The following is a 27,968-nucleotide window of genomic DNA, read 5'->3' as shown; positions in this document are numbered from 1 at the left end:
GACATTTTTAAGGCCAAGGTCTGGCCAATAGAGATGACCAGTCTGAAAGGACAAAGGACCACAGGACCCTTTAGAACTTTTTAATGGTTGAAGCATCACCAATCTCCAGCACCCAGACTAAGGAATATACATTCTATGACAAAGCGAAAATGGAGACGTGGGAATCAGATGACACCCCCATCCACCCCAAGTTACTGGAATTTGTAACACTGTCTTGTAGAGCCACGAAGCTCAGTCTGCCGTCTTCCATCAACCAAGCAGTAGCAGAACCAGAGCTCTGTCCAGGTTTAAATTGCCTGGCCCCCATCTACATTCTTTCTACTGGAATGAATTTAGCTTCACATGCCCTCATCACATTGTGGAAGTCATTTCTGTTGGAAAACTGAATTATCCAGCATCAGTCTTCAACCTGCTGACCCTGAAAGATTCTGGACTTATGTGAAACAATAATTCTCATCTTCTCTGAGGTCTTTGTCCTGTACCTCTTTCTTTTCCTGAGCCCTCTTTTATTGTATGAATGTACCGGGGGGCTACGTAGTGACACCAACCCCACCACCCCCCACATTTTGTGTGTGTAAAATAAATTAATCCTCTGATTTTACCCTATCTAGAATTTGATGTGGAGTTGTTAATTGAAATTGGATCACTCCAAAACCAAGGAGTTGGGGAAAATACACCATTGCTTATAAAGGAGGAAATCAAAATCCAAACACCTTTTCCTGTTTACAGGCGGATAGAGAAAGGAGCTGTTTAAATTAAACTGTCCGTAACATATGCCTGAATCAATTTGCCTTGGACTTCCTTGGCAGTTTTGTTTGCCACTGCTGGTGCCCTCCTGAAGAGGCAAAACACTCAGCACCTTGCAGCTCCAGTCTTACAGCTGTGTAATGCTATGCAAGGCAGAGCAGAACATTATTATTCTGGAATCCCTGGCTACTGCATATGAAAGGCCATCCCCAGATCTGTCCATACATTTGAATCACAGCTTCAGCATCCCAACAGCTTGCTGTCAGCACAACTGTGGTGGTCATGTGTCTCCTTGCTGTAACTTTTCTGGGTGTCCATGATAGGGTTCTTCATAGGTATCGTCAGCCACATCTTCAGAGGGTAGTAGCGCTTGTCCCCAAGGAGCTATCCACTAACTCAGCCTTGAGGTGTGAATATCTTGTAAGGCTTGACTGGCTAGGATGAATGCGTCGTAGTAGCACCCTGGGAATCTTGCACCAGCATAAGTGATGATCTTTTGCTGGTTGCAGATGAACTGATTATTGATGGAGTGGAATCGCTTTTGGTTGTTGCAAACACCAAACCGAACTGTGGCTGCTTTGATTGTCAAATGTGCAGTTGATGACTTCCTTTTACTTGTGAAAATCCAGTCAAAGTGGTAAAGCTGAGTGCATGCTGATTCTGACCCTGATGAGGGTTTCCTGGTGTTATATCTTAATTAAGTCATAGCTATTTTAAAATTGAACAGAAAAACTAGTAGCAGTACAAAATAGATTCCAGAATTGAAATCTCTTGCCAATGTCGTTTTTTTAAAATCCAAAACTCCGTTTGGTGGGTCCCCCAAATTATTCTAGAAATAGAATTCAGCATGTCTGCACGTCTTTCAGATAGCTTCATTAGAGGCAAATGTGGGTTAGAAAAGGATGCTATAATGCCCAGATCTCCCCCCTCAAAGCTGTGTGCAGCCTTGTGGAATTTATCCTATCATTTTAAAATATTCTACAAAATTTACTGGCAGGCCCATATTGTTTTAAAAATAGAAACAATCTATAACCATACATTTGGGAAGGATAAGTGAAGATATTGGGGAAATTCCAGAATTTGGAGTATTGGTGGGGGAAGGGAAGGGAGATTGACATAACTAGTGAAAGGAGGTTTACCCCACCCTGTCCTTCAGTGATTTTTCTTTTAGAAGAAATAGTTTTAATGATTTGAAGATAAATTAAAATTTGTGATTAGCATATGACTGTATTCTTCAATTATGGGTTTTGAATTGGAGCTGTCGTTTATCAGCTTGTGAAATACAGGAAGTCGGTCAATTCAAAGTTACTTCCTGCCTGACAAACACCCTGCAATTGAATTTGGGTGGGGATGCATAGTGTGTAATTAAAGACTTGTCCTGGCATCACACTTACTGCCAGATGCTCAGTTACATCCTTTTTTTTTTCAAACTAGCTATTAGTTTTCCCTCCCATTCTCTAGGTATCGACTCCATGTGGGAGTAGCAGATAGGGGGGAAAAATAACCCTTAATAGACTCAATTGTGTTACATTCCTCAAGCACCAGCTGTGACCATTCATATCCCATGCAATGCTGTAAATAACTGACTAAATAAACCTAGTGTTAATTTTTATGGAACCTTGATTTTAATCTATAATTTGTAGAAGGAGTTGTGATCAGTGCAATGACATTATTGCAGAGTTCACCCTTATCTAAACAAGGTGAAATGTTTTTCAGGATTTCCTGCAGGGTAGGTCTATTGGCCCACTGATTAGCTTGAATTTGAACTCCATAAACATGAATACATACATTGCAGTACCATCTGATGTAACATTTGTATTTGAAATCCTGGATTAATTTTGCTCTTAATATTTTTCTATTTACACCAGTTCTCTCTGCTCTGTTCCACCTGCAGTAGGATGGCCACAGAGGGAGCCCACCACCCCCTGTCCATCAACAGTTAATGGAAAATGATGGTTAATCTAGAGTCCCAGAGTTTTGATCTCGTGTGCATGGCTCATCATGCAGTACCCTAAAAGACAACGATGACAGTAAACACATAGTAACAAATATTTTATTCACCTAAAGGAAAGATGAAATGCAAATAACAAAAACTGTGCAAAGATGAGATGTGTTCTTAAGTAAAAGGAGGCTGTTGATAGCAGGAACGCGGTACCCTCGCTGATGAGGGCAGCCCTCAGATATCCAAGCAAAGTGTATTTTAGTGACGTGTGTTAGAACTGAACATAGGGTGCCAGATCCCTTCTCTTTAAGCTATGGAAATCTTGGGTCTCTGATTAGTGAAGTGCATGTGGTGGAGATTGCAGATTTGTGTTTAAACATGCCTGCACTCTGGTCCTTTCTGACGATGCACAGTGCCTTACCTGTTTGCTTAGCAGAAGGGAGCAGGAGAGATGGAGGTGGAATTAATGAGTAGAAAATTGGAAGAAAGCAAATCAATCCCAATCAAAGCTGAGACAATACTATACATGTGAGAGGGCATTCATAAGTTCCAATTGGGCTAGTGTGTCCACTGCAATAACTTATCCATATTTTTTGGCATTGTTACTTTTGACTTGATAAATTCACAATATTTCTATAATCTCCTTATAGCCGATCAGGGGCCTCACAAATTGTTTTTAAATAACCGTCTATTTCTCTGGACAGTTAACTCTGCCGAGATGGTTAGGTTAGGTTCAGCTGGCACAAGGATTATATGTGCCGAACCATCTGACCATTAGTTGCTTGACTAACAAGGGAGTCAAAGGATATCGGGGGTAGGCTGACTGTGGCCTCAACTTCACAATTCAGCCATGATCGTATTGAATGGTGGAGCAGGCTTGAAGGGCCAAATGGCCTACTTCTGCTCTTGATTTGTATGTTCACATGTAGACCTGCTGTGTCACAGCCCAAAATTACATCATGAGGTTGGAACACTACATTTGCGAAGAACCAGAGTGTTCACAACCTTGAATACTTGATCCCAAGATGAACTTCCATATATCCACAACCACATATCTGCAATATCACTCAGACTGCCTATTTTGACCTCTGTAGTGCTGCTCAACTTCGACCCAGTCCTCAGCCCGAAATCCTCATTCATGCTTTTGTTACTTCTACTATTCCAGCGCACTGCTGGCCTGCTTTCCAAAGTCACTTAGTAAACTTGAGTCATCCAAAACCCCGCATGTGCCCTACCTCATACCAGGTTCCATTCATCCATCACTCCTGTACTCATCGATGTACGTTGACTCCCAGTTAAGCAATGTCTCAATTTAAACCCAACCCCACCCCGCCCACTTCCTTGCTTTCAAAACACTCCATGTAATCTGCTCTAGCCCCACAACCCTCCGAGTTCACTGTGCTCATATAATCCTGGCCTCTGAAGCATCCTGATTTTTAATTGTTCCGCCACTGGTGGTTTTGTCTTCAGCAACCTAGGACCTAAGCTCTGGAATTTCCTCGCTTAAATTTCTCTGCATCTCCTACCTCTCTTTTCACCATTGGGACGCTCCTTAAAATCCCCAACTTTGATAAAGCTTTTGACCATCTTCACTAATATCTCTTTGTGGCTCAGTATCTAATTTGGTTTTCTAACATTTCTGTGAAGCTCCTTAGGATGTTTTACATTGTTAAAGGTGCTGTATGAATGCAAGTAGTTGGCAGTGGTTGTTGTGCTCTCTTTGTACCTGGTGCAATAAAGTTAAGTATAAAAGCAGAAGAATGACATAGGGAGGTCATTTTAGGACCACTGTCCCCAGACCCAGGATGGCAATGGAAGAATGTCTGTTAATACAGCCTGAGACAAGTTTTAATGATTTCTTTACCCTCTGGCTCCACCAAATACTTCTCTGAAGACGGTGGCAGAGTGAGAGTGAGAGTGATGTGAAGTGAGAGTGACAGCCCTTAACATCAAGGCTGCATTTGACTGAGTGTGGCATCAAGGAGCCCCAGCAAAACTGGGGAAACTCTCCACTTGTTGGAGTCATACCTAGCACAAAGGAAGATAGTTGTGATTATTGGAGGTCAGTCATCTCAGTTCCAGGATATCACTGCAGGAGTTCCTCAGGGCAGTGCCCTCAACCCAACCATCTGCTTCATCAATGACCTTCCTTCGATCATATGGTTAGAAGTGGGGATGTTTGCTGATGATTGCACAATGCTCAGCACCATTCACGGCTCCTCAGATACTGAAGCAGCCCATGTACAAATGCAGCAAGACCTGTACAATATCCGGGCTTGGGTTGACAAGTGGCAAGTAACATTCACACAACACAAGTTCCAGGCAATGACCATCTCCAACAAGAGAGAATCCCACCATTGCCCCTTGACATTCAATGACATTACCATGCTGAAACCCCCACTATCAACGTCCTGGGGGTTAGCATTGACCAGAAACTGAATTAGACTAGCCATATAAATTCTGTGGCTACAAGATCAGGTCAGGTGCTAGTAACCTTGTGACGAGTAACCCACCACCCGACTCCCCAAAGCCTGTCCACTACCTAGAAGGCGCAAGTGTGGAGTGTAATGGAATACTCCCCACTTGTCTGGATGAGTGCAGTTCCCACAATTCTCAAGGACTTGACACCATCCAGGACAAAGCATCCTGCTTGACTGGTACCACATCCACAAACGTTCACTCTCCAGCACAGCAGCAGCAGTGTGTACAATCTACAAGATGCTCTGCAGGAATTCACCAAGGGTCCTTCAACAGCACCTTCCAAACCCATGACCGCAAGCATCTAGAAAGACAAGGGTAACATGTAGATGGGAACACCACCAACTGGAAGTTCTCCTCCAAATCACTCACCATCCTGACGTGAAAAAATATCACCGTACCTTCACTGTCACTGGGTTAAAATCCTGGAACTCCCTAACAGCACAGCGAATGTACCTACACCACATGGACTGCAGCGGTTCAAGAAGGCAGCTCACCACCACCCTTTCAAGGGCAGCTAGGGATGGGCAATAAATGCTGGCCCAGCCAGTGAAGCCCGCATCCATGAATGAATAAAAAAAATTACTGACAGTTTTTGGGAATAATTTTAAGAATATTACCCAGTTGAATGCAAAAACAAATTTGGAAGGGCCTGTGATAGAAACGGGGTTTGAAATCCCTACCGATGTGCCAAAAGTGTAGAAATCTGTAGAGTGCACAAAGTTTAGCTGTCCTTGGACAGATTGGAACAATAAACATGTTTGCATCAGCTTAATACTCGTCCTCTGGAACATACTGGAGGGGGATGTTGGTGGTATGTGTTGCAGAGAAGAGGGAAAGGATTATAAACAAAAGAGGAATTGGAAGGGCATTAAATAAAGTCTAGTATGATATATTCATATGAAACTCTCAAAAAGCCTAGGCTTAAAAAATTTTGAAACGTTGCATTCAAAATAAGATTATGACTTTCGCTGGGCAGGTTAAATCTTGTAAGCATTCCACATGCTGTCTGGAAATATTGTGTGATTTTAAACAGTTGGGACACAGAACATGCATGGCTATGCCTGCACATGTGGTTATCCTGTGGTTGGGAAGTTATGATTTTGCATGTCTGATCTATTAAAAATTTAAGTAGTATGTTGTTCTAGAAGCATCAATCTTTCAGCGTTCATTTTGAAGGTACTTGGGGGACTTAAGCTTGTTCAAACAGTCAGTGATCTGTAAATATTACTTGGATTTGGGGGGGTGACAACTCATTCAAGTCCTTCAGGAGAAGAAAGGGATGTTGGCAATGGGCTGGTAGTTTGCAATAATTTGAATCAGCTTGATCACGCTGACTGTGAAAAATGCAATTAGATTAGGAAGCCCTGTTGGTTGTTGGTCTCTGCCAAGTCTGCTGTTCTTGTCTGGGTGTTAGGGGTGTTACAATAGGCTACAATATCTCTAGACTAGGAAGGCAGAAATATCAGGTCGGGGCTCTGTTCCAGTGACATTCTACAAGTGTGTGGACATCTGGGGGAGGATAAAGTTGGGAGGATAAAATTGGCCTGTGCTGTGATTTCTCACCTTCAACTTTTGCTTAGTTGCTCACCTGCATGAAAGAATGTCTCCCATTTTATATAGGGCCTTTCTCAGCCTCTTCAGTTCTCAAAGTGCTTTACAACCAATGAAGTACTTTTGAAGTGTAGCCACTGAAGCAGCCAATTTGCACACAGCAAGGTCCCATTAATAGCAGTGAGACTTCTTGTACTCATGACATTGTACCACTGCAGGAATCATGACCTTCAGGAGATGATGGGGGGAAAGAAAATAAAAACAGGATAATTGTTAGAAGGGAGTCAACTTCTCAAACTTCTAACTCAACCAATTATTGAGTTAGGACAAATTCTAAAGTTAACCAGGTCAGTACTAATACACAGTATGGATACGGTGTGTCAAAACCAGCTTTCTTGGGACTGAGGCTATGCTGGATTTCGGATCTTTCCGGATTTCAGGTCAGACAATTTGGGCGCTGGGCAGTTTGGGTCAAGTCAGTTTGGGTGAGGTCCAGGGTTGCTAGGAGTGTGGAATAAACTGGCGTGCAAGTGGTGAAGAGAATAATTAGTCCGGTGCCATGCCGCACCAATGCAGTGCCTAGCCAAATTGTCCAGGTAAATTTGTTTTTTATTTTATTCAGTTGAAATTGATGCAAGTCACGTTTTTAAAATGTCTGGTTTTTGGACAACTCCGGTTTTTGGACGGACGGATTTGAGACAATACTGTGTGTTACACCTAGTGAAGAAATCTGGAATGATGGATACTGGATGTACACTAAAACTTGGACATATCTAGCAGCAAAAGAAATATGTCCTTGTCTTCTGACTGGATAGAGCAGGTTCAGAGATGTTTAAAGCCTGCTTAGCATTCCAAATGGTGATAAATAAAGTCATCAAATCTATTTGAGATTAAAGAGTTCTGTTGTAGGAACCTTTTACTGATTGTGAGAATCATAATCTAACTTCCGAAATATCTTGAATAACTGAAATGCAGAACAAACTTCAGCTTTCAATTAAATTACACATCGATAGGTTCCTGCTTAGTTCATCTTGTGAAATGGCATATTCACCAGCCTGTAAGATTTTTTAACTTTTGGAAATATCCATTTTGATACATATTTTTGTTTTTTTTTATTCCACCCAGCTTCAGCGTACGATTGTGAAGATGATTCATCATTATGTCGTCACCAAACTCAGTAAGTGTTTGCATTTTTATTTAAGCATTGATCAGGCATAATTTGAATCCTTCTCCAATCTGGGCATTTGCTTTGGAATGTGTTGTACCAATTAAGAGCAGTATTCATCGGTTGTTGAGCTAGTGGTTTTGGCTTGCTGATCCCCAAATTGTCTGAGCACCAACAAGTGTTGAAGGTGGGGGTGGGGTGGAATTGGGTCAGTGGTGCAAAGTGAAATTCTCAACAAAAGGCAGGAGATTTTCCTTTGCTCTCCTTTATGACCTGCTAACAAAATCACTGGAACTTGGAAGTCATTGTCAATTTCTGAGAATGCAGTTTCATTGATAAGTTGTCTTAATTAACAGAGGAATTTTGTCCCTGTGGTGATTTGGAAACAGGTGAATAGAAGCCAGGTCATTGTGCATAGATAAGACATAGGAGTAGGCCATTTGGCCCCAAGCCTGTTCTGCCTTTCAACAAGATCAGGCCTGATCTTCTATCTCAACTACACTTTCTCGCCCATCTACATATTGCTTGATTCCCATAGTGTTCAATAAACTATCAATATCCATCTTGAATATACTTATTGAATGAGCATTCACAGCCCTCTTGGGTAGAGCATTCCAAAGATTCACAACCCTCTGAGTGAAGAAATGTTTTCTTCCCTTAGTCCTGAATGGTTGACCACTTATCCTGATACTATAACCCTTCTTCTAAACTCTCCAACCAAGGGAAACAGCTTCCCAGCAACTACTCAAATCCTTTAGGATCTTCATGTATTTCAATGCGATCACCTCGTTCTTCTACACTCCAGGGAATGAAGGCCTATTCTATATGATTTCTCATAGTGCAACCCTCAAATCTCAGGAATCAATTTAGTGAACCTTTGTTCCACCCCACCCACCCCAGAGCAAGTCTACCCCTCCTTTGAGCAAGAAGTCCACAAATGTACACAGTACTCGAGTTGTGGTCTCGTAAAAGCCCTACGTAATTGTAGTAAGATCTCATTACTCTTGTACTCAACACCCTTGCAATAAAGGCTAAAATAGGGTTTGCTTTCCTGATTGCTTGCTGAGCCTGTAGGTTAACTTTCTGTGATTCTTGTACAAGGACCTCAAAATCACTCTAAGTAATAATATTTACTAGTGTAATATGGAAAAATAAACTGCTTTTTTATTCTTATTGTTAAGAGACAGGTAAACTATTTATTTCCTCTTACTATCTGTCTGTAAGCAAAAGGTGTTTTGAATTATTTTTGAAGTATGTATGGCGTATTTTCCCAACTCCTCAGTTCGTGTGATCCAATTTACTGATAGTCTGCAGCAAACTCGTTATAATTAACTCAGAAGGTTAGTTAATTTCACTCCTCCCCTAGGTTTTGAATGTGTCTGCAACTTCCCACTCCACTACTTACACACACACACACCACAATGGGCTTTCTGTACTTAGCTTGGCAGGTGTTGATCAGAGACTTTTAAAATCAATCAGGCTTCGTGGAGTTGAGAGGTGGTGACCAACTATTTGCTCAGCCAGGCTGCTGGCGTCCTTTCCAGTTGATGGTAAAATAGCAGTCTGCGGATTTCTAAGTTCTCAAAGGCATGTAGGGATTTCAAAATGGTCACTCAAGTCATGTGACCTTCTTTCTCCACAATGACTTCAAAAGGGATGTTTATCCAGTGTCTGGAACTGGCTTTGACTTCAGGACTGATAATCTCCCAGTCACTAGTTGTTGAGAGAGTTACATGTTAAGAGTCTAGTGTCGGGAAGCCATTGTTTAGGCAGACCCTATGACTGCATTAGAAGGGTGGGTTTCTTAGACACAAATGACCCTTTGGTTCACTTTTGAAATATACCTGGATAGCCCCAGGTGTAAGATGAGTCTATTAGAAACTCGTCATTCCTGCTGAGCTGCTTTGTGGGAGTCTCCTGGTTTTGTGATTACACGGGGCATATACAATGAGTTATAAGATTCCACAGGCTTGAAAAAAATAATTATTCTGTTCTTGTAACTCCTGGTGGTAGTTCCCAAATAAAGGACCAACTTTATGGTCATGTGAGCAGCCATTTGTTTTGGTTCAGCAGAAAGCCCATTTTTAAAAATAGCAACAAGGATAAGGCTTTGAATATACAATGTTGGATTTCTTCTCATGTTGTAGGAACTCATCACTACCAAAGAGCATAATTTTATACTTCCCACATTATACTCCTTCTGCCACTTTCTTGGCCAGTTACTTATCTGGCCTATATCCTTTTGTAGCCTCTTAGAACCATAGGGTCGTTACTTTATAGGAGGAGGCTACTTCACCCATCATGTCTGTGTCAGCTCATTGTAAGAGTGATTCAGCCTGTCCCACTCCCTTGCCCTTTCCCTGTAGCATTGCAATTCTTTTCAAATTCCAAATCTCTCTTGAAAACTTTTTACTTTGTTAATCTCTCCTCTTTTTTTACATACTTGTAGAAGCTCTTGCATTCACAACCACCAGGTTCTTGTCCATGTCACATTCTGTGATTAGTGATCAACTTTTCAACTAGACTTAAAGTGCTTTTGTATACAAATATGTGAATGTTTCATCTGCATATTTAAATCAATCATCTGCATCTATAATCTGTATGATATATTAAAACCATTTGGTAACATTTTCACACTCCCAGTACACTGAAATTATAGGTAACTCTGTAATGGTAATCCTATTATATCTAGTTTCTACTGAAATCGTGCTGTTACAGATATAACAAAAAGACATATAATTTCCTCTGACTGGGAGCCATAGGAGATGCTTTTATCCTTCAAAACATTCCTTAAAATCTACCTTTGACCAAGCTTTTGGTTACCTGACCTGGCCCAGATTTTCATTACTGAGGCAGGTATCTCTAGCTGGGTAATTCCCCAATTCAGCAGATCTGCCTCAGTTTAAAGGGCTCCATTAGACCCAATTTTCCCTCTGGGGAGGTCAGTGCAGGATAGAGTAGGGTCTCAGAAGCAGATCCTAGACAGCCACGGGTGGAGCAAGTGCTGAGGCGGGCTGGTTAGAATGCATGCCTCAGTATTCTGGGACTTTGTCTTGGTTGTTTTATAAGCTGTTCAGCCTTCTATCCCTTACCCTTCACAATATGTCATCATCCCCCCCCCACCCCCCCGCCAACATAACCATGGCCCCTTATACCCCCCATGCCAACTCAATTCAGTTCAAGCCACTCACCCATGCCCATGTACCCTCATTGCCAACCCCATAGCCATCCTCCAGTAACCAACACAGGCAGACATCAGCAGCCATGTGGAGATGAAAAAAAATAAACTTCTAATAATCTAATGCAGCTCTCCTATACATTTGATGGTTGAAAAATCTCCCATTTGTAGAATCCAGTCAAAACTTTTAAATCTCCGTGATGTTAATCTTATAAAAACAAACACATTTCTATTCAGACCCCATATCAAAGACAGATGACCCTTTAATAGCCTCTTTAAGCTGCCAATAAAACTGTCAACTCAGAACCCGCAGCTGAGATAATTTTAGCTTTTGAAACTCAGCCTAGCATTCATAATGACATAATAAAAGCCCTTGATGAAATGTGAACAAAAAGCTCATTGAAAGTGCATGACCAGATGTTATTATTTTTTTTCTAACCTACACTTGATGGTCTTGCAATCAAAACAGTCCAGCAGAGGGTTTTTTAAAACTCAGTGACAGCTTCAACCTGTTATTTTTAATGTTTAAAGAGTAGGGTATTAAGAGAAACTTAATACCATGACACTTAAACACCCTTGCAATGGCCTGGTTGAACTTGGTGAGGAATGTTCATGCTCTGGTGTTGAGTGCTTCCAGAATACCATACCATATATACAATCAAGCAAGATGTTCTATCCTAATAATGTCTACCATTTGCTCTGTGTGAGGTTAAATCATTGACAGCAGAGATAATCCCAACAATCTGACCTGGAATGTAATCCAGATTCCAGAGGTCAATTTACAGTGCCCTCAAGTCTTTTTGCTACATCTTGCCATGCTTGAAACATCAGCAAATATGATTGCCATTCCAATGCTGTAGCATTGGATAGAGACAATCTATTAAGCATACTGGCCTAAGATGAAAAGAATGAAGAGTTGCCTGTGGATTTATAACTGAAGTTCCTAGGGAAATTATGGGTTGCCATTACAAAGTTACTACATGCTTCCAAGTTGCATCAAACTTTCTGGTACAATATTAACAGTCTGGCAAACATTACTTTTGTACTCAGCAGTGAATTTTGAATGTTGCCACAGCGTTGATATTTGGAAATGATTCTATAAAAAGGCAGAGCACAGAAAAAGCACTGCTCCTCCCCATCATTAACCTATTACAAACTGGGAAATAGACATGGATGATGTGCTCACAAATAAGCAAATGGCACTCGAAACAGTGTGGCGTCCTGTAGAGGGGATCTGAGCCCTGTGTAAACAGGACATCTGGATGTGTCTCAACCACTCGGAAGAAGCTGATTACTGAGGCAGTAATCACAAAGGGCCTCAGTGAAAAGCACTGCTTTTTCTGGAGGTGTGACTTTGCCATAACTAACTTTTTAAAATTTGTTTTGCAAAACGCTGTTTCCAAATCAATGCATTTGCACATTCTTAATAAAACCTTAAAAATCAGCACAGGGGCTTCTGCAGTATTTTCAAAGAATGTTTTCAGAAAAAAAATCCATGTATATTTTCATAAGGGCTTTCTAAGCAATGGCTCAAAACGCTTTTCTATCTGTTCTCCTTTGCTCTAATGCACTGAATCTGATAGCTCTGCTCCTCCCCATCATTAACCTATTACAAACTGGGAAATAGGTGTGGACGATGTGGTCACAAATAAGCAAATGGCATTTGAAACAGTATGGCGTCCTGTAGAGGGGATCTGGGTCCTGTGTAAACAGGACAGCTGGTTGCGTCTCAAACACTCGGGTTGAAGAAGCTGATTACTGAGGTGTGTAGGGTCTAAATCAGTAAGCATAAGTTAACACATTTAATCCAGTGTAAAATCATGTAAAGAAAGTGAAATAAAGTGAAGGAAATAAAAATTGGATAAAGAGAGAGATGAGACAGAAAAGAGAGACAGGAAAAAAAATCGTGAAAGTAATTTTTGGAAACCTCCGATAATGATAAACATCTGAAGCAATGGGACTCCGCATTTGTAAAAATAATTTTCAGTGCCAGAGAGGTTGTTCGTCAATAACCAAGACTTATAATGCCATCTAAAAATTCCCTTACCCTTGAATGGACAAGCCCTGAATTTTTCCGGCATGTTTAATGGGAATCTAGTACAGCAACTGCACAAGTGTGTTTGATTGCCAGGTACTAATGTAATGAAGCTTGTGGTGAAACAAAGCAAATTAGACAACAACTTCCTGACTTTCATGTTTAACTGAACATGTATGGATACCAGAAATTTCTGCCCAATTTGCAAGGGTTTATGATTGGTTATGTTTTAAACTGTCTATTTTAATTCAAGGTAGAAAGGGAGCATGTGACTTTCTGCTAGTTCTGCTCAGTTATAAGCTAATGTGGCCTGGGTCAGGTGCTATTGAAATCCACATGGCAGAGTTAACACCTGAAAACGAAGTCAGAACAGCTAGATTTGTCTAGGTAGACTTACAGACTCTCAGGCAGTCGGCTTTCTTAAAAAGAAAAGGCCCAAGCACAAAAGTAGAGAGTTTTGAACAGAGAGACTGGGACAGCATCTGCTGCGGCCAGCAGGGGAAAAATGCTATTTCTCTGGTTAGCTACCAGGCACGATATGGGTGAAAAGACATTCTCTGTCAAAGGGATTGAACCCATGGAAATTTAAGTGCACTGGAAGGTTTGCCCTGGCACGACTGGAGGAAGGAATTGCCGGAGTGAGCCGTGTGGTCGATTTCAGGATTTCTCAGAAGACTGAGGGGAAGAACCTGCGACAGTCATTGGACATTGCAACTCAGTAAAACAGGGAGAAGTGATCCCATTGGAAGGAAGCTGGAAGTAACTTTGGACCGGTTCCTGTAAGGACTGAAATTCTGTGGCGCGCGCGCTCGAATGTATAATTGTGATATGGGGTTTTCGATTGTGATTTGAATGTTGATAAGGGATATGTTTTTTGTACTTTAGTGTATTAGTTGCATGCTAAGTAATATTTAGTCTATGTTAATCTTAATTCATTACAGTCAGTCTTCAAACGTGAAACCTTATTATGTGACCCTTTGAGTCAGTCACTGCGAATTCAAACCTCTTTTTTTTATGGGAAATGTAACAACTCCTTAACAAAGGTGGGCACTGATAGCCTCACTATTATGTCCACTTCAAAATCTGGGCTCATGCTTTGAGCAAACATGTGTTTTAATTTTGCTTTTCATTCCAGAAACATAAAGTGGAATGTTGTTCACAGAGTAGCAATCAGTTTAAAACAAAATGAAGAACTTTCTGGAGTTTCCCTTTGCTTAACTGTTGTGGGTGTAATGGACTGATAATCTTAAATGAGTTAAGCATGAGAAGATGGGCACCGCTCTATAAGATACATGCAGCTTAATTCTGAAATGATTTACAGTCTGTTTCCAGTGCTCTACACTTGTGCCAAAAAAACACCAGTACTTGCTAATCATTACTTGTACTTAATCTACTCTATCCTTTTAATTTTGTACATTCTATCTAATCTGGAATAGTAAAGACATGGCTTACTGCTTTGAGTGAATATAGATTACAACCAACAGCTATGTTGCTGGATAAGATTTGAAACCTCAGTGCAAATTGCTGCTATTCTACAGGATAATGGCTTATCTGAAACATTATCTGATTACTGTAGAAGAAGTTGGGAGGCATGCTCTATTGTAACCATAAAAATGAAGCACTACTCTGCAGCCCAAAAGCAGAGTTCACAATATTTCAATGGGCATAAGTTTTGACTTAGAAACCTATGACAAATTAAGGGTGGCGATGGAAGTTCTACTGCTTAAAGGTAGTCCGTCTACTCCTTATGGATGTCCTTGCAGCTGTACACGGACTCTGTTCACATTTTTCAAATGGCTATTTTCTCCCTTTCAGCTCTTGTTTTTTACAGTGCAGTTACAGCATTTTTTCAAGTAATGGTTTGCAGCACTGTAGGGAAAAGGAACAGATGTTCAGCCATGGCAGAAGAGATGAACAGAAGTTTGGTCAAAAATGGTGAATTTTAAAAAGGTTTTTAATGGAGTGTTGAGAGATGGAAAGTTAGAGTAGAAAGTTCCAGAAATTGAGTCAAAGTGTACTTCTCTCATTTAAGATGTTAGAAAAAATGCTAAATAGTTGCTGGCCTCTTAACATGACCAGTGCAGATAATATCCTTATGTCCTTCATTGACCACATACTGCCAGAAAGGCCTTTTTAACTATTTTGGAATTTGTTCTCTGGCACCTCTACACAAAAATTGTGCACATTCAGCCTTATGAGAGGCTGTTTCCAAGAGGAAGGTTTTGAAGAATAATGTGGAGCAAGGCCTCTAATACTGCTTCAAAAGGAACAATCCTGCTTCTTGCCTGCCTTTCTATCATTATCAGTTTTAATGGGGGAAGATTCTAACTTCAACAACTGAGACCAGCTTTTAGAGAGTTGGCAGCCTCCTTCGATAACTGTCCTTGTCAGATATCCTGCCAATGAACTCAGTACATGCATTGTGCATCAGTTGATCGTCAGAAATGTTTTACATTATTGCTCAAATGAGTTGGCCTTTTGAAATGCTATCTGTTTCTTTCTTACAGCAGCTTGTACAGCTGTTTCACCTCCACAGCAATGAGCCACATAATAACTCCATACTTCTATTTGACAAGAGTCAAAGACTTTAAATCTGACCCTCTGGTCAAGTGAAACGTCTCCCAGTGAGAAAAAGCAGAAACTTGCATTTATATGGTGCCTTTAACATGGTAAAATGGCATGAGGTGCTTCACAGATGGATTGTCAAACAAAATTTGATGCCAAGCCACATGAGGAAATATTAGGACAGATGGCAAAAGGTTTGGGCGAAGAGGCATATTGTAAGGAGCCCCTTTAAAGGAGGAGAGTGAGGTTTTTTTAAAAAAAAAAGGCTTGTATTTATATAGTGTCTTCTCATGACCACAATGTCCCAAAGCACTTTACAATCAATGAAGTACTTTTGTAAGTAGGAAACACACCAGCCAGTTTGCGCACAACAAGCTTCCATGAACAGCAATGTGCTAAGGACCACATAATTTGTTTTTGTGATGTTGATTGAGAGATAAATATAGGCGTGGACACTGGGGATGACTCTCCTGTTCTTCTTTGGAAAAGTGGCAAGGAATCTTTTGCATCCATGTAAAAGGACAGACAGACCTCGGTTTAACGTCTCATCTGATAGAAAGCATCTCCTTAGCGCAGCACTCCTTCAGTCCTGCACTGGAGTGTCAACCTTGATTTTTGTACTCAAGTTGAGGAGAAGGACTTGATCCCACAGCCTTGTGATTCACAGGCGACCAAGGTACCAACTGATCCACAGCTGATGTTAGAGAGGTGGACCGGCTTAGGGGGAGGTTCTATAACTTTGGCCCAGGCAGATGAAGGCAGTATCATTTAAGTGTATTGACAGTATGGTTAGGAATCTCCACCCACTCAAAATATTTAAATAAAATGTGCTTCAAGTCAGGGGTGCAGAGGGTCCAGTGGACCGTCAAACACTTTTTAAACTTGGCCAAATCCCACGTTAAGTAGATGGATCGTCCATGGGAACTTTGCATCATTCCACCCCACAGCCAGGTTGGGACCAACTTTGCAATTGTACCTTAATTTTTGTTTCATTGTCATTCCGAGTTGCCTTTTCCTTCACAGTGGCAGCATAGCTGCAGTCAGAAAATATTCCTCTGGATTATTAATCCATGATCAGTAAGCACAGCAAACGAGAAAAACATGGTCACAACAAAAGTGTGCTGCTTATTTTTCTTCTTTTTGGGACTCAGTTCTTCTTTGCCAATGCTGGTTAAAGTTGTATCAGACACTGGTTAGGCCACATTCAGATGACTATGAGTAGCTTGGGGGCCCCTTTATAAAAAGGGTTTATAACCATAATCGAGCATGGGGCACAAATTCACCAGAATGGTACAGAAGATTGAGGAAGCTTGATGCTGGGATTGTTTCCACTGGAGCAGCAAAGATTAAGACAATGTTCACGAGAAGTTTTTAGAATCTGTGAAGGGATTTGATTGAGCGAATAGGAAAAATCTATTTCCACAATGCTGAGGGGTCATCAGTTAAAAATTCCCACTGAGAGTGAGGAGACTGGTTAGGAGAAGGTACATAAAATATTTTTGCAATACAGGAGGCTTTGCCAGCGACCAAGACCATTACATCCATTAAGGGACATATGTTAGATATTAAGCAAATATTTGAATTGGAGGAAGATGCAGGACTATGGGGAAAGCTTGGGGCAGGGTGATTAGTTTTGAAGCCCAGACATGATCTGATTGACTTATTACTGTACTATAAACCTTTGGTTCTGTGTAACACAAATGAAGGGAATTCTTTAGTTGGCAGAGCTGGCTCTGTAATTTTTTTAACAGAGCTTTCCATGTTTCCTTTTTATCTGCAAAGCAAAGAAGGCAATAAACTGTCTTAAGATTTCTGTTCCCGCCCTGACAAGCTCCATGTTTGCTTAAATCAACCATTTGAAGGACCTACCTAAGAGTTGAAGCAGGAATCAAATATAAACAGTGGAGGATGACATGTAGAGGGAGGGCCTAGCATTGCTCCCTCAAAACCTGAAGAAAGTATAGAAGTTTCTCATTTATGCTGTAGTATGCATAGTACAAGTGGTTTGAAATACTTTCTGCAGCTGCTCTTGCACTATTTACCTGCTGCCAATGCAAGATATGTCATAGCCCAATTACACCACATTGTTTGCATTGACACAATGCTAAAAAAATATACCTTGCACTGATGCAGACTATATTTGGTTTAACTGGCATGCTGACTTCATTTCAAGCTCTCACACTACTGTGGTCAGTAACTCATGCAGACTAATTCTATTGCCACCCCCAACAAATAATTTGAGGAATGACAGATCAAAATGACATCTATTTTCAGAATTATGCTGAGGGAAATTGATGGATAATTAAGTTGTATAATACTCATCATTTTGCCTTTTGACCTCAATTAATTAAGCGCATAGTGAGTAGAGTACTTTTAAAGGTAGTTTAAACATATAGGCAGTGAATATTTGACTGGGGTTTCAGCATCTTATGGTCAGTATTTCATGCTGTTGTACTGACCATAAGATGTAGGATCAGAATTAGGCCATTCGGCCCATCGAGTCTGCTCTGCCATTCAATGAGATCATGGCTGATTTGATAATCCTCAACTTCACTTTCCTGCCTTTTCCCCATAACTCTTGATTCCCTTACTGATTAAAAATCTGTCTATCTCAGCCTTGAATATACTTAATGACCCAACCTCTACAGCTCTCTGCGGTGAAGAATTCCACAGATTCACTACCTTCTCAGAGAAGAAATTCCTCCTCATCTCTGTTTTAAATGGGCACCCCCTTATGCCCTCTGGTCCTAGACTCTCCCACGAGGGGAAACAACTACTCAGAATCTACCTTGTCAACCCCCTAAGAATGTTATATGTTTCAATAAGGTAGCCTCTCATTCTTCTAAACTCCAATGAGTACAAGCCCAATCTACTCAACCTCTCCTCATAAGAAAATCCCTATTTTTATACTCCATTCCCATTTGAAATAAAGGCCAACATTCCATTTGCCTTCCCTATTACCTGACGCACTTGTATGCTAGCTTTTTGGGATTCATGCACGAGTGCCCCCAAATCCCTCTCTGCTGCAGTTCTTCAGTATTTTTTCATTTAAACAATATACAGCTCCTCTATTCTTCCTGCCAAGGTGCATAACCCCACACATTCCCACATCATAATCCATCTGCCAAGTTTTTGCCCATTTGCTTAACCTGTCTATATCCCTCTGTAGACTCTTTGTGTCATCCTCACCACTTGCCTTCCCACCTATTTTTATGTCATCGGTAAACTTGGCGATAGTACATTCATTTTCCTCATCCAAATCATTAATATATATTGTAAATAATCGAGGCCCTAGCACTGACCCCTGTGGCACTCCATTAATTATAGGTTGCCATCCTGAAAATGCCCCCCGTATCCCAACTCAGTGTCGTCTATTAGTTAGCCAGTCCTCTATCCATGCTAATATACTACTCCCAAAACCATGGGCTCTTATCAAGTAGCCTTATGTGTGGTGCCTTATCGAATGCTTTTTGGAAATCCAAATATATTACATCTACTGGTTCCCCTTTATTTATCCTGCTTGTTACCTCCTCAGAGAATTCTAATAAATTTGTCAGGCATGATTTCCTCTTCATGAAGCCATGCTGACTCTGGTTGATTAGATTATGTATTTCTAAAAGCTCTGCTATTACATCCTTTATAATAACTCCAACATTTTCTCAATGACAGATGTTAAGCTAACTGGCCTATAGTTACCTGTTTTTTGTCTCCCTCCCTTTTTGAATAAGGCTGTTACATTGTCGGTTTTCCAATCCTCTGGGACTTTTCCAGAATCTAAGGATTCTTGGAAGACTACTACCAGTGCATCCATTATCTCTGCAGCGATTTCCTTTAATATCCTAAGATGCAAACCCATCTTAAAGGTAACTTATTGGCCTTTAGCCCCATTAGTTTCCCTAGCACTTTTTCTCTAGTGACAGTTATTGTACTTATTTCCTTTCTCCCACCTCCACCTTTTGCCCTGTGATTAGAGCGATGATTGCAATAGGCATGCATGATAAGATCATGATGTGTCACAGACATGTGTTTGCTGGTCCCAAGGAACTCATCAGTGACCTGAAAGACCCAATTTAAAAAAAAAATGTCTTTGATTTGAACAATTGAAAAGGCAGTGCATTCAGTGAGACCAATAGTTGAAGAACCAGTTGCCAAAAACAAATGGAAAAGCAGCTTAAAGCTAAGTTCTTGGTTCTGGAACAAGCCCAGATCTGTATTTAGTCGCAGATTGGTGCCCTTCTGTTTTTTACCCTCCTCTCCTGTTGATGTGAGTGACAGAAAATATATTTTTGATCCTGTAGATGGTTTTATCTATGGACTGGTTACATTGGTTCTGTTCTATTGCATTTCTCTTCACATGCTCCCTGTTATGACCACAGCTGGTGTTAATCACTGCGTAAACCAAATCCTAGAGGGAAACTTGGCTTATGGGCCATACCCTTTTTTTTGTATTCTGAAAACGAGAAGATAATGTACTGATCTCAGCAGGAAGAGGTCTGGTAACACTTTTTTGGGATTTTAAAAATTAGAGGCATACCATATGCCCTCTCAACTCTCTCCCACTCTGCTGTGGAATCCAAACTTCAGAATAAAACTGCTTGTTGTAGTCCAAGACTTTTCTGGCTTGACTGGATAGCTTGTTCAAATGGCATCTGCTCCCAGCCCAAAGCTAACAGCTCTCATCTCAGCTCGAGCTGCTATCTCAACAGCTATCCCCAGCTATATCTCACAGCTCCACAGTAATTCTAAAATACCTTCCCCTGCCACCCCCACCCCCCATCTCTGGTTCCATTGTTCTCACACCTCTTTGAACTCCAATTCTTCCGAATATAAAATCTTTCATGTCTCTATCTTGTCTTTGCTTTCGAGTCAATAAAATATAATACCCCCTTTCTATTTACCTATGGAACTCCTGCAAGATGCAAACATGTGTCTTGTAACCTCTGACTCCCCTTTGATATTCAAACAAACCCTCAACTTATCTAAAAATTTAAATGTTGGATCTAACCTATTTACTTGTACCTCAAACCTAACACCTCTATCCCTTTCATCTTTCAATCTCTCTCTCTCTCTTTCAATCTCTCTCTCTCTCTTTCAATCTCTCTCTCTCTCTTTCAATCTCTCTCTCTCTCTCTCTCTCTCTCTCTCTCTCTCTTTCAATCTCTTTCTCATACACACACACCCCTTTTCCACAGAAAAACACACGATTCCCCAAAAATATAAAAAAACATCAATTTCTCACGCTTCCTCCAAGTGATGATGTAAATATGTTTATCTACAGGCTCACTCCATTATCTATATATGATAGGTTTTGATTAACTTAAATCAATTTCTGGTTTTTAAAAAATTACTCTTGGGATGTGGGTGACGCTGTCAAGGTTGTGAACTATTGCCCAACTCTAGAAGTCCTGGAAAGGTTTGATACAACTGAGTTGCTTGTTAGGCCATGGTAGGGAGAAGTTAAAAATCAACCATGTTTGTGTGGGGCTGAGTCATGTATAGGTCAGGCCAGTTAAAGACAGCAGATTTCTCTCGTGAAAGGGCAATGGTTGGGTTTTTGCAGCAATCCGACAGCTTTGTGGCCATTTTTTACCGATAAAAGTTTTCTGTTCCCAGATTTCTTCAACTGAATTCAACTTCTCAAACTGCCATGGTGGGATTTGAACTTGTGTCCTTTAGCCCAGGCCTCTGGATTACTGGTCTAACAATATAGACGCTACAATTATTGGATTACAATTGTCTTAGATGCTTCATGGCCAAGTGATATCCTAGTAACTATGAGAACATGTGGAGTTGCAACCGCACAAATTGGTGCAGATCAGAAATGAAACCTGTGAATACCATTCTCTGCTCGACATATAATTACACCATATACAATGTTAACAAACCAATGTATTCCTAGAGATAATTTTAATATGGGGTATGTTATTCCATTCACCATTAAATAGTGCAGACTGCTTGGGTTGAATTTTTAGTTTCCTGTGGCGAACGGAGGTGGGCAGGAGATAAAACGATAGACACTGACCTGGAAAGACTGAAGACTGAGCAGAGTAAGTTGAAAAGGAGCACATGGAAGAGAAGCTGCAAGCTGCATAGTTAGCAGAGGAGGCATCCAAGTGGGAGAGTCTGAACCTTTGAAACGTCAACAGCACGTGCTTCAAATAGAATCACTTGAGAAAGGAAAGAATGGAAAGAATGTCAGTGCTGAGTTCGGGCAGCAAATCATTGAACCGCAGATGCAGATTAACACTATGGGTTGAGTTTTGTGGCCCCCACAGGCATATTTTAAGGCAGGGAGGGGGTCATATAAAATACAGCAGGTGGCCAGCCCACTGCATTCCTGCCCACCCCCAACCTGTCCCCCATATTACAGGGGACTGGTAAGGCATCAGGCAGCAGGCCAACCATGTGTCTATTGAGACCCTTAAGTGGATAATTAACTACCGTTCAGCTTGTAAGGGAATGTGGAAGGATGCCGGCTAGCCCAGCTGCTCTGACCGCATGGGCTGCTGTCATCAAGCAGGGTGCTTACCTCTTCGGGAGATTCCTGTGCCCATTAGGGGCATTATCCCCAAAATAGTACCCCCAGTTGTGCCTCACTCTGGCCTCTAAAACCCTTGTCATCCCACTCTCCTGCGCACTTCCCTGGGGTCTCCACTCCCTGCCCACTGAACATACCCAGACTTAACTTACAAGTCCGGGAGATTTGGGCCCAGATCTTCCAGTCTCTGAATCATCAGGGAGCTGGACATAGCCAGAAGATGCGCTGTGCTATGCTACCCCTCCAAGGTCCCAATGCAGTCACCGGCTTGGACGGTTCCAACCTACTTCCCTGAAGAGTTACCCCAAAAACATTTGACAGGAAGTCCTAGTTTATCTCCTGGATAACTATACAACTGTCCTCCCCGACCTGTCCTTACCCACCACCTAACTGCCCCTGACCTAACAACCCCTCCAGACTCGACCTGACTACCCCCGAACCACCTACCCAAGCACTCACCTACCACCCTACCCACTTCCACCTCATCAAGCTGCAACCCTACCATCTCACTCACCTGCATCCTTGCCATACTATTCACCTGCCATCCTACTCGTTTACCTCACCCACCCTTCTTACCCATCTACACATTTGCCCATTCACTCATCCAGTCAGAAAGACACTCGTACACTAAAAGCTTTTAGTGAACACTTACCAGGATATGGCAGCCAGTGTCATAAAAAGGGGCCGTGGCTTGTCTTCCCCCAAGGATCCAGCACTATGAGGAAACAACTGGATTGAAGGTGCGCTCCGCATTTCTAAAGAAGCCGGGATCAGAAGTCCCGACCAGAAATGCGGATCTCTGGCACAGCACAGAAAAGCAGGAACAGGGCAGCAATCCCGACTGTAATTGCCACTTCGTGGAAGATTCAGCCAAACTTCATCCTTCCTGGGGATTGTTTATAGTTCCAGCAGTGGCCACCACTGGCCTGCACTTTATGCTCCCCCGCCGGCGGGATTGGGGTTGGGGGGTGCATGAAATTGAAGGATAAAAGCAAAATACCGCAGCTGCTGGAAATCTGAAACAAAAACAAAAATTGCTGGAAAAAACTTAGCAGGTCTGACAGCATCTGTGGAGAGGAAGACAGAGTCAACGTTTCGAGTCCGTGTGACTCTTCAACAGAAGGAAATTGAAATTGAAGGAAATGGATTCCCTCTGGCTATGTTGTGATTTTATGTTGGGATGGGCAAGGCCTCAGGCGGGAAGCCCGCCCTTGCCCAATTGAGGCCCTTATTGTTGACCACTTAAGGGCCGTTTCCTGCCCAGCCTCAATAGTTAGGCTGGCAGGAGGATTGAGCTGGTGTGGGGGAAGCCTGGAAATCACTGGACTTGGACCTTGGGCAGGAAAGTTGGGGTGGGGGTGGGGTGGTGGGGGGGTGGGGGGGGGCACCTCTAGCAGAAGACTCCTTTTGAAGCGGGACACCCCCCTCCTTAAGATCCTGTGGACTCTGGACGTCCCTCCCCCACCCCCCCATCCTGGCCTCTCCCCCAAGTCCCCGAGCACCCATTTGCACCCCCCCCCCCCCCACTACTCGGGCCTTCCCTACCCTACTCAGGCCTTCCCTACCCTCCCCGCCTGGGGCCCTTTAAACTTAAGTGGGCCTCCGGTGCTCAAACTTAGTCTCAGATGTCCTCATGTACATCTTCTTCTGTCCACTGCAACTCCTGTCACTGAAGGGACTGGAGAGCTGCTGGCCAATCAGATTGGCCAGCAACTCTCTAAGGTGGGACTTCCTCCTGAGTGAGGGTTGGATGTCCCACCTGCAGCTGCTTCATGCTCATTTGAGCATAATATGGCTGCGGGGCACTTGGAGTTGGTGGGGATGTGTTCCCTGCCAACTCTTTGTATAGAGGGAAGCAAGACCCCGCTATCCAAAAAATTTAGGCCATTATCTTCTGGCACTCCTGGGACTACACTGCTGCCAGCCAATCAAATTGTCCAGCAGCTTTCGAGACTGGGACTTCCTGTCCCTGAGAGACAGAGGTCCCACTCACAAGTGATTAAGGCCATCCAGAGCATTTTACCATTGCAAGGCGGCTGGGTTTAAAGTTGGCGAGGGGCTGACCGTTTTTTAGGTGGGGATGGGGGAATGGGTCATCTGTCCCCTCATAACTCCACCCTTGTATCACAGTCAGCAAATGATTTACTGAAGACAAATAACAAATTCTGGGAAAATGCTGGAGCATTTAAAGGAGGAAATAAAAAAAATGCAAGAAGCAAAGCAGAGCGGGCACAGCAGGAAGCTGAAAAACTGGCAGAAGGCAGAGACACAATGGTTGAAAGGGAAATATAAGCTGTGGCATCATAATGCAAGGGCTTAAGAAGTACTGTCAGGCCAAAGACTGACTGAAGCATGCTGCTTCAGCTCCAAGGAAGAGGTACAAAATTCTATCTCCAAAGTGATACCATGAACAATGTTTTTGACAAAAGCAAACAAGCTATAAGTGACTCTTATGTTGTTCAGTGTAATTTTGCAAGTTGATTATTGATCATCTTTAGTTTAAATATAATAGATTGGGTTTTCATCTTCGAGGTGGATAGTGGGAGTCAGGAAAATTCCTGGCTCGGCAGGCCCGGCCTGCGAGAAAGTGCCCGCAATGACAGGATTTTCATTGCAGGGGCATGGGTGTGGACTGCCATTGGACTGGCCGACCCCATTAAAAAGCCACAGGGGCTGCCAGGTGAGGACGTGGGCTGTTTAAAAGGCCAATGTTGAAACTGTGTGCCTTTGTCCCAATTAAAATAAAAACAGTAAAGTCCTTTCCCCCCCCCCCCCCCCCCCCCCCCCCCCCCCCCCCCCGCACACTCTCCATGCCACATCGTGAGGTGTTGTGAACCACGAGTCCTTTAAAAGCTGGCCCAACCCCATGAAAGTTGCAGAGCACTAGGATATGCATATCTCTACAATGGAGCCAGTCAGGTCAGGAGTGCAGGATGTAGACTCAAGACCTGAACCACCCTGCACCTTTAACTGGCACTGTTAAAAATCGGAAACCCCAGGAATGGAGATGGGAATCCCTGAATCAGGCCCTGACTGCCATTTTCACCACACCATGGGGTCCCCCTAACTCCAAGACAATCCAGCCCAATATATCAGAAATGTTAATGATTGAAATAGTTATTAATGTTTAGAGGAATTATATTCTTTTTAAAGAAAGAGGGAAGTTTTCTTGTTATATTATTCAAAAAGAGTTAGGAACTATATTGTTATGTGCATCTATAAATAAGTATACAGGATGCCACATCACTACTGTCCATCTGCCAACTAACAGTGTATCATTCCACAACACATGGTGAGAGCTAGAAAATACTTTGATGTCTACTCCAGTATCAGTGTAAAACAGTGTGATTATTTCAAATTTATGGGAATCACAAGGCACAGGAAGTGGAGTTGAAGCCAAAAATCAGTCGTCATATTGAATGGTGCGGAAGACTCAAAGGACTGTATGGTCTATTCCTGCTCCTATTTCTTACGTTCACTATGAAGCTTGGGGGCTAATGAGAGGCCTACCAGCTTGAGAGATGCAGCAGGCCTCAGTAGAAGCTAAGTAACTGAGGGTACTTCAATATGGAGGTGCACAACTTTTTAAAAAGTTAAATAAAAAACAAAAATGCAGCCAGGCCACTGCTGTTCGGGGTGTGGATGGGGAAGGGAGTGCAAGGGGCATGGGAAATCCCTTTACAAGAGTCAGCCTTTGGATGCTCCTGCTCCCAGAATGGCAGGGAGAGCCTGTAGACCTGCCTGAAGTGTGGTTGTCCCTAGCCTGCTGCTGGTTATCTGCTTCCAGGCAGTTAAACTGTCCTCATCATGTCAGGAAACTGGAGGCAGGGTGTCTCTGGGCTGTGCCTTTTCATGTTTTACAGTGGAGTACGTCTATGTTGCATGGTTTGGCTCCCATTTATTTGATGTCATGCGAGTCACCCCCATGGTGAGTCATTATGATGTACTCCACATAACTGCTGAGGAATGCTACGCTCTTTGCCCTTCCCAATACACTTGTCCAGACCTGCAGAGATTTGAACATTAATCTCCTGTGTGGATAGACAGGAAATTGGATGTGTTAATTTTCTGTTACCAAGAAGTTTATCTGTGACGTGCAAGACTCAGTTGGTCAGTTGCATTTGCGGTGAAAAAGTTATGAAGAGAGGTTGGATAGGCTTGGGTTGTTTTCATTGGAGCAGAGAAGGCTGAGTGGCGACCTGATCGAGGTGTACAAGATTATGAGGGGCATGGACAGGGTGGATAGGGAGCAGCTGTTCCCCTTAGTTGAAGGGTCAGTCACGAGGGGACATAAGTTCAAGCTGAGGGGCAGGATGTTTAGTGGGGATGTGAGGAAAAACTTTTTTACCCAGAGGGTGGTGATGGTCTGGAATGCACTGCCTGGGAGGGTGGTGGAGGCCTCACATCCTTTAAAAAGTACCTGGATGAGCACTTGGCACATCATAACATTCAAGGCTATGGGCCAAGTGCTGGTAAATAGGATTAGGTAGGTAGGTCAGGTGTTCCTCATGTGTCAGTGCATACTCGATGGGCTGAAGGGCCTCTTCTGCAGTGTGTGATTCTGTGCTTGTTGTATTTTTGCCAAAAATATAAACAGCCAGGTGTTACAGTGAGCCCGTCTGGCTCTTTGGTATTTCATCTGTCTTAGATTTAGAAAAAAAAATCTACTTGTGGAATGAGAAGACAGAGTGCTGCTCCGCTCCTTCTCGATGCACCCTCCAGCACTAAGGAATGCCCAAATCTGCTGCTGCCGCTGTGGTTTTGCTGGTGGAAGTGCAGAAATATGCACAGGATGATAAATCAACAAGTTTCTTGGCTTCGAAGATAGATTTGTAACTCTTAGGACTATCCATTTCTGCAGCTTGAGGAACTGTTGAACTGCAAGCTGGGAAAGGAAGAAAGTGTTGAAAGGTTCTTTTCTCTCAGAAAGAGGATTTCACATTGTTCTCTCTGATTTAGCAGTATTTTTTAAAATGATGTGTTTTGGTTCACGCAAAAAAATAAATCTACTGTTAGCAGTAATTTTTATCTCCAAGCCAATTATATTTTGTTGTTTTTATGAATGTGATGAAGGGCTGCCCGATTTTTAACTGGCTGATACCCAAGCGTGATGCAGCCAGAAGCGGGTGTGGCTAAGCCTGTTATTTGTATGCTGCCAACGTAGCAGCAGTGCTTGTGTCTATGCTGCTTTTAGTTTTGTTAATGCTTAAGGACACCATGAATGCTCATTATCTTAATGGCGTATAGCCATAGCCTGGATGATTTTTACCAGAACCGAGCTTCCTGAGTTTGAGTCATCGATGCTGCCACATTTTACCGAGCTTGGTGTACAATACGGAAGGTTCTGAACATCTGCTGTACGCACAAAAGAATTTCAGATACTGTACTTGGCTGCTTTTGAACTTGATTCAAAATGAGCTTTAGGTAAGTTTGAACTTTGCTTGCATTTGCTCCTTTTGTAACCTGTGTATAATTCGCAGCAACATGTCATGTTTGGCAATGAAGTACTGTTTAAGAACAATGTGGACTAAGCTAGGAACAAAGCAAAAAGGCACTCTCTATGTGATTTCCTGCAGTAAAAGGCGCCGTCTTTAGTAGCTGAAACCTTTTTCAGGAAGTATGCATTTCATCTGCCCATGTTAACATTTTAGTTTACTCCCTCCCTTACTTCAGTGTTCCGCTTGATTATTTCTTGGGTGATTTTCATTTAAGGTAGATATCAAGGCTGGGACTGGAGTACTTTTGTATCACCCAGAGCCTACATAA

The 27,968-nt window shown here is 42.3% G+C and overlaps 1 protein-coding gene across 2 annotated transcripts in view; it reads left to right on the top strand.

Moving 5' to 3' along the window:
- Positions 1–27,968, top strand: part of shisa10.1 (shisa family member 10, tandem duplicate 1) — an 82,188-nt gene that overhangs the window by 8,761 nt on the left and 45,459 nt on the right. The window contains exon 2 of one of the 2 annotated variants that reach the window (XM_041191997.1): positions 7,847–7,898. In XM_041191997.1, the coding sequence (XP_041047931.1) occupies positions 7,847–7,898 (52 nt within the window). Of the gene's footprint in view, positions 1–7,846; positions 7,899–27,307; positions 27,627–27,968 lie in introns of those variants that run through there. The other variant, XM_041191998.1, reaches the window with a different exon arrangement.

The sequence above is a fragment of the Carcharodon carcharias genome, chromosome 7, assembly GCF_017639515.1.
Source record: "Carcharodon carcharias isolate sCarCar2 chromosome 7, sCarCar2.pri, whole genome shotgun sequence".
Lineage (NCBI taxonomy): Eukaryota > Metazoa > Chordata > Chondrichthyes > Lamniformes > Lamnidae > Carcharodon > Carcharodon carcharias.
The sequence above is the reverse complement of the archived record's forward strand: the minus strand, read 5'-3'. Positions and strand labels throughout refer to the sequence as shown.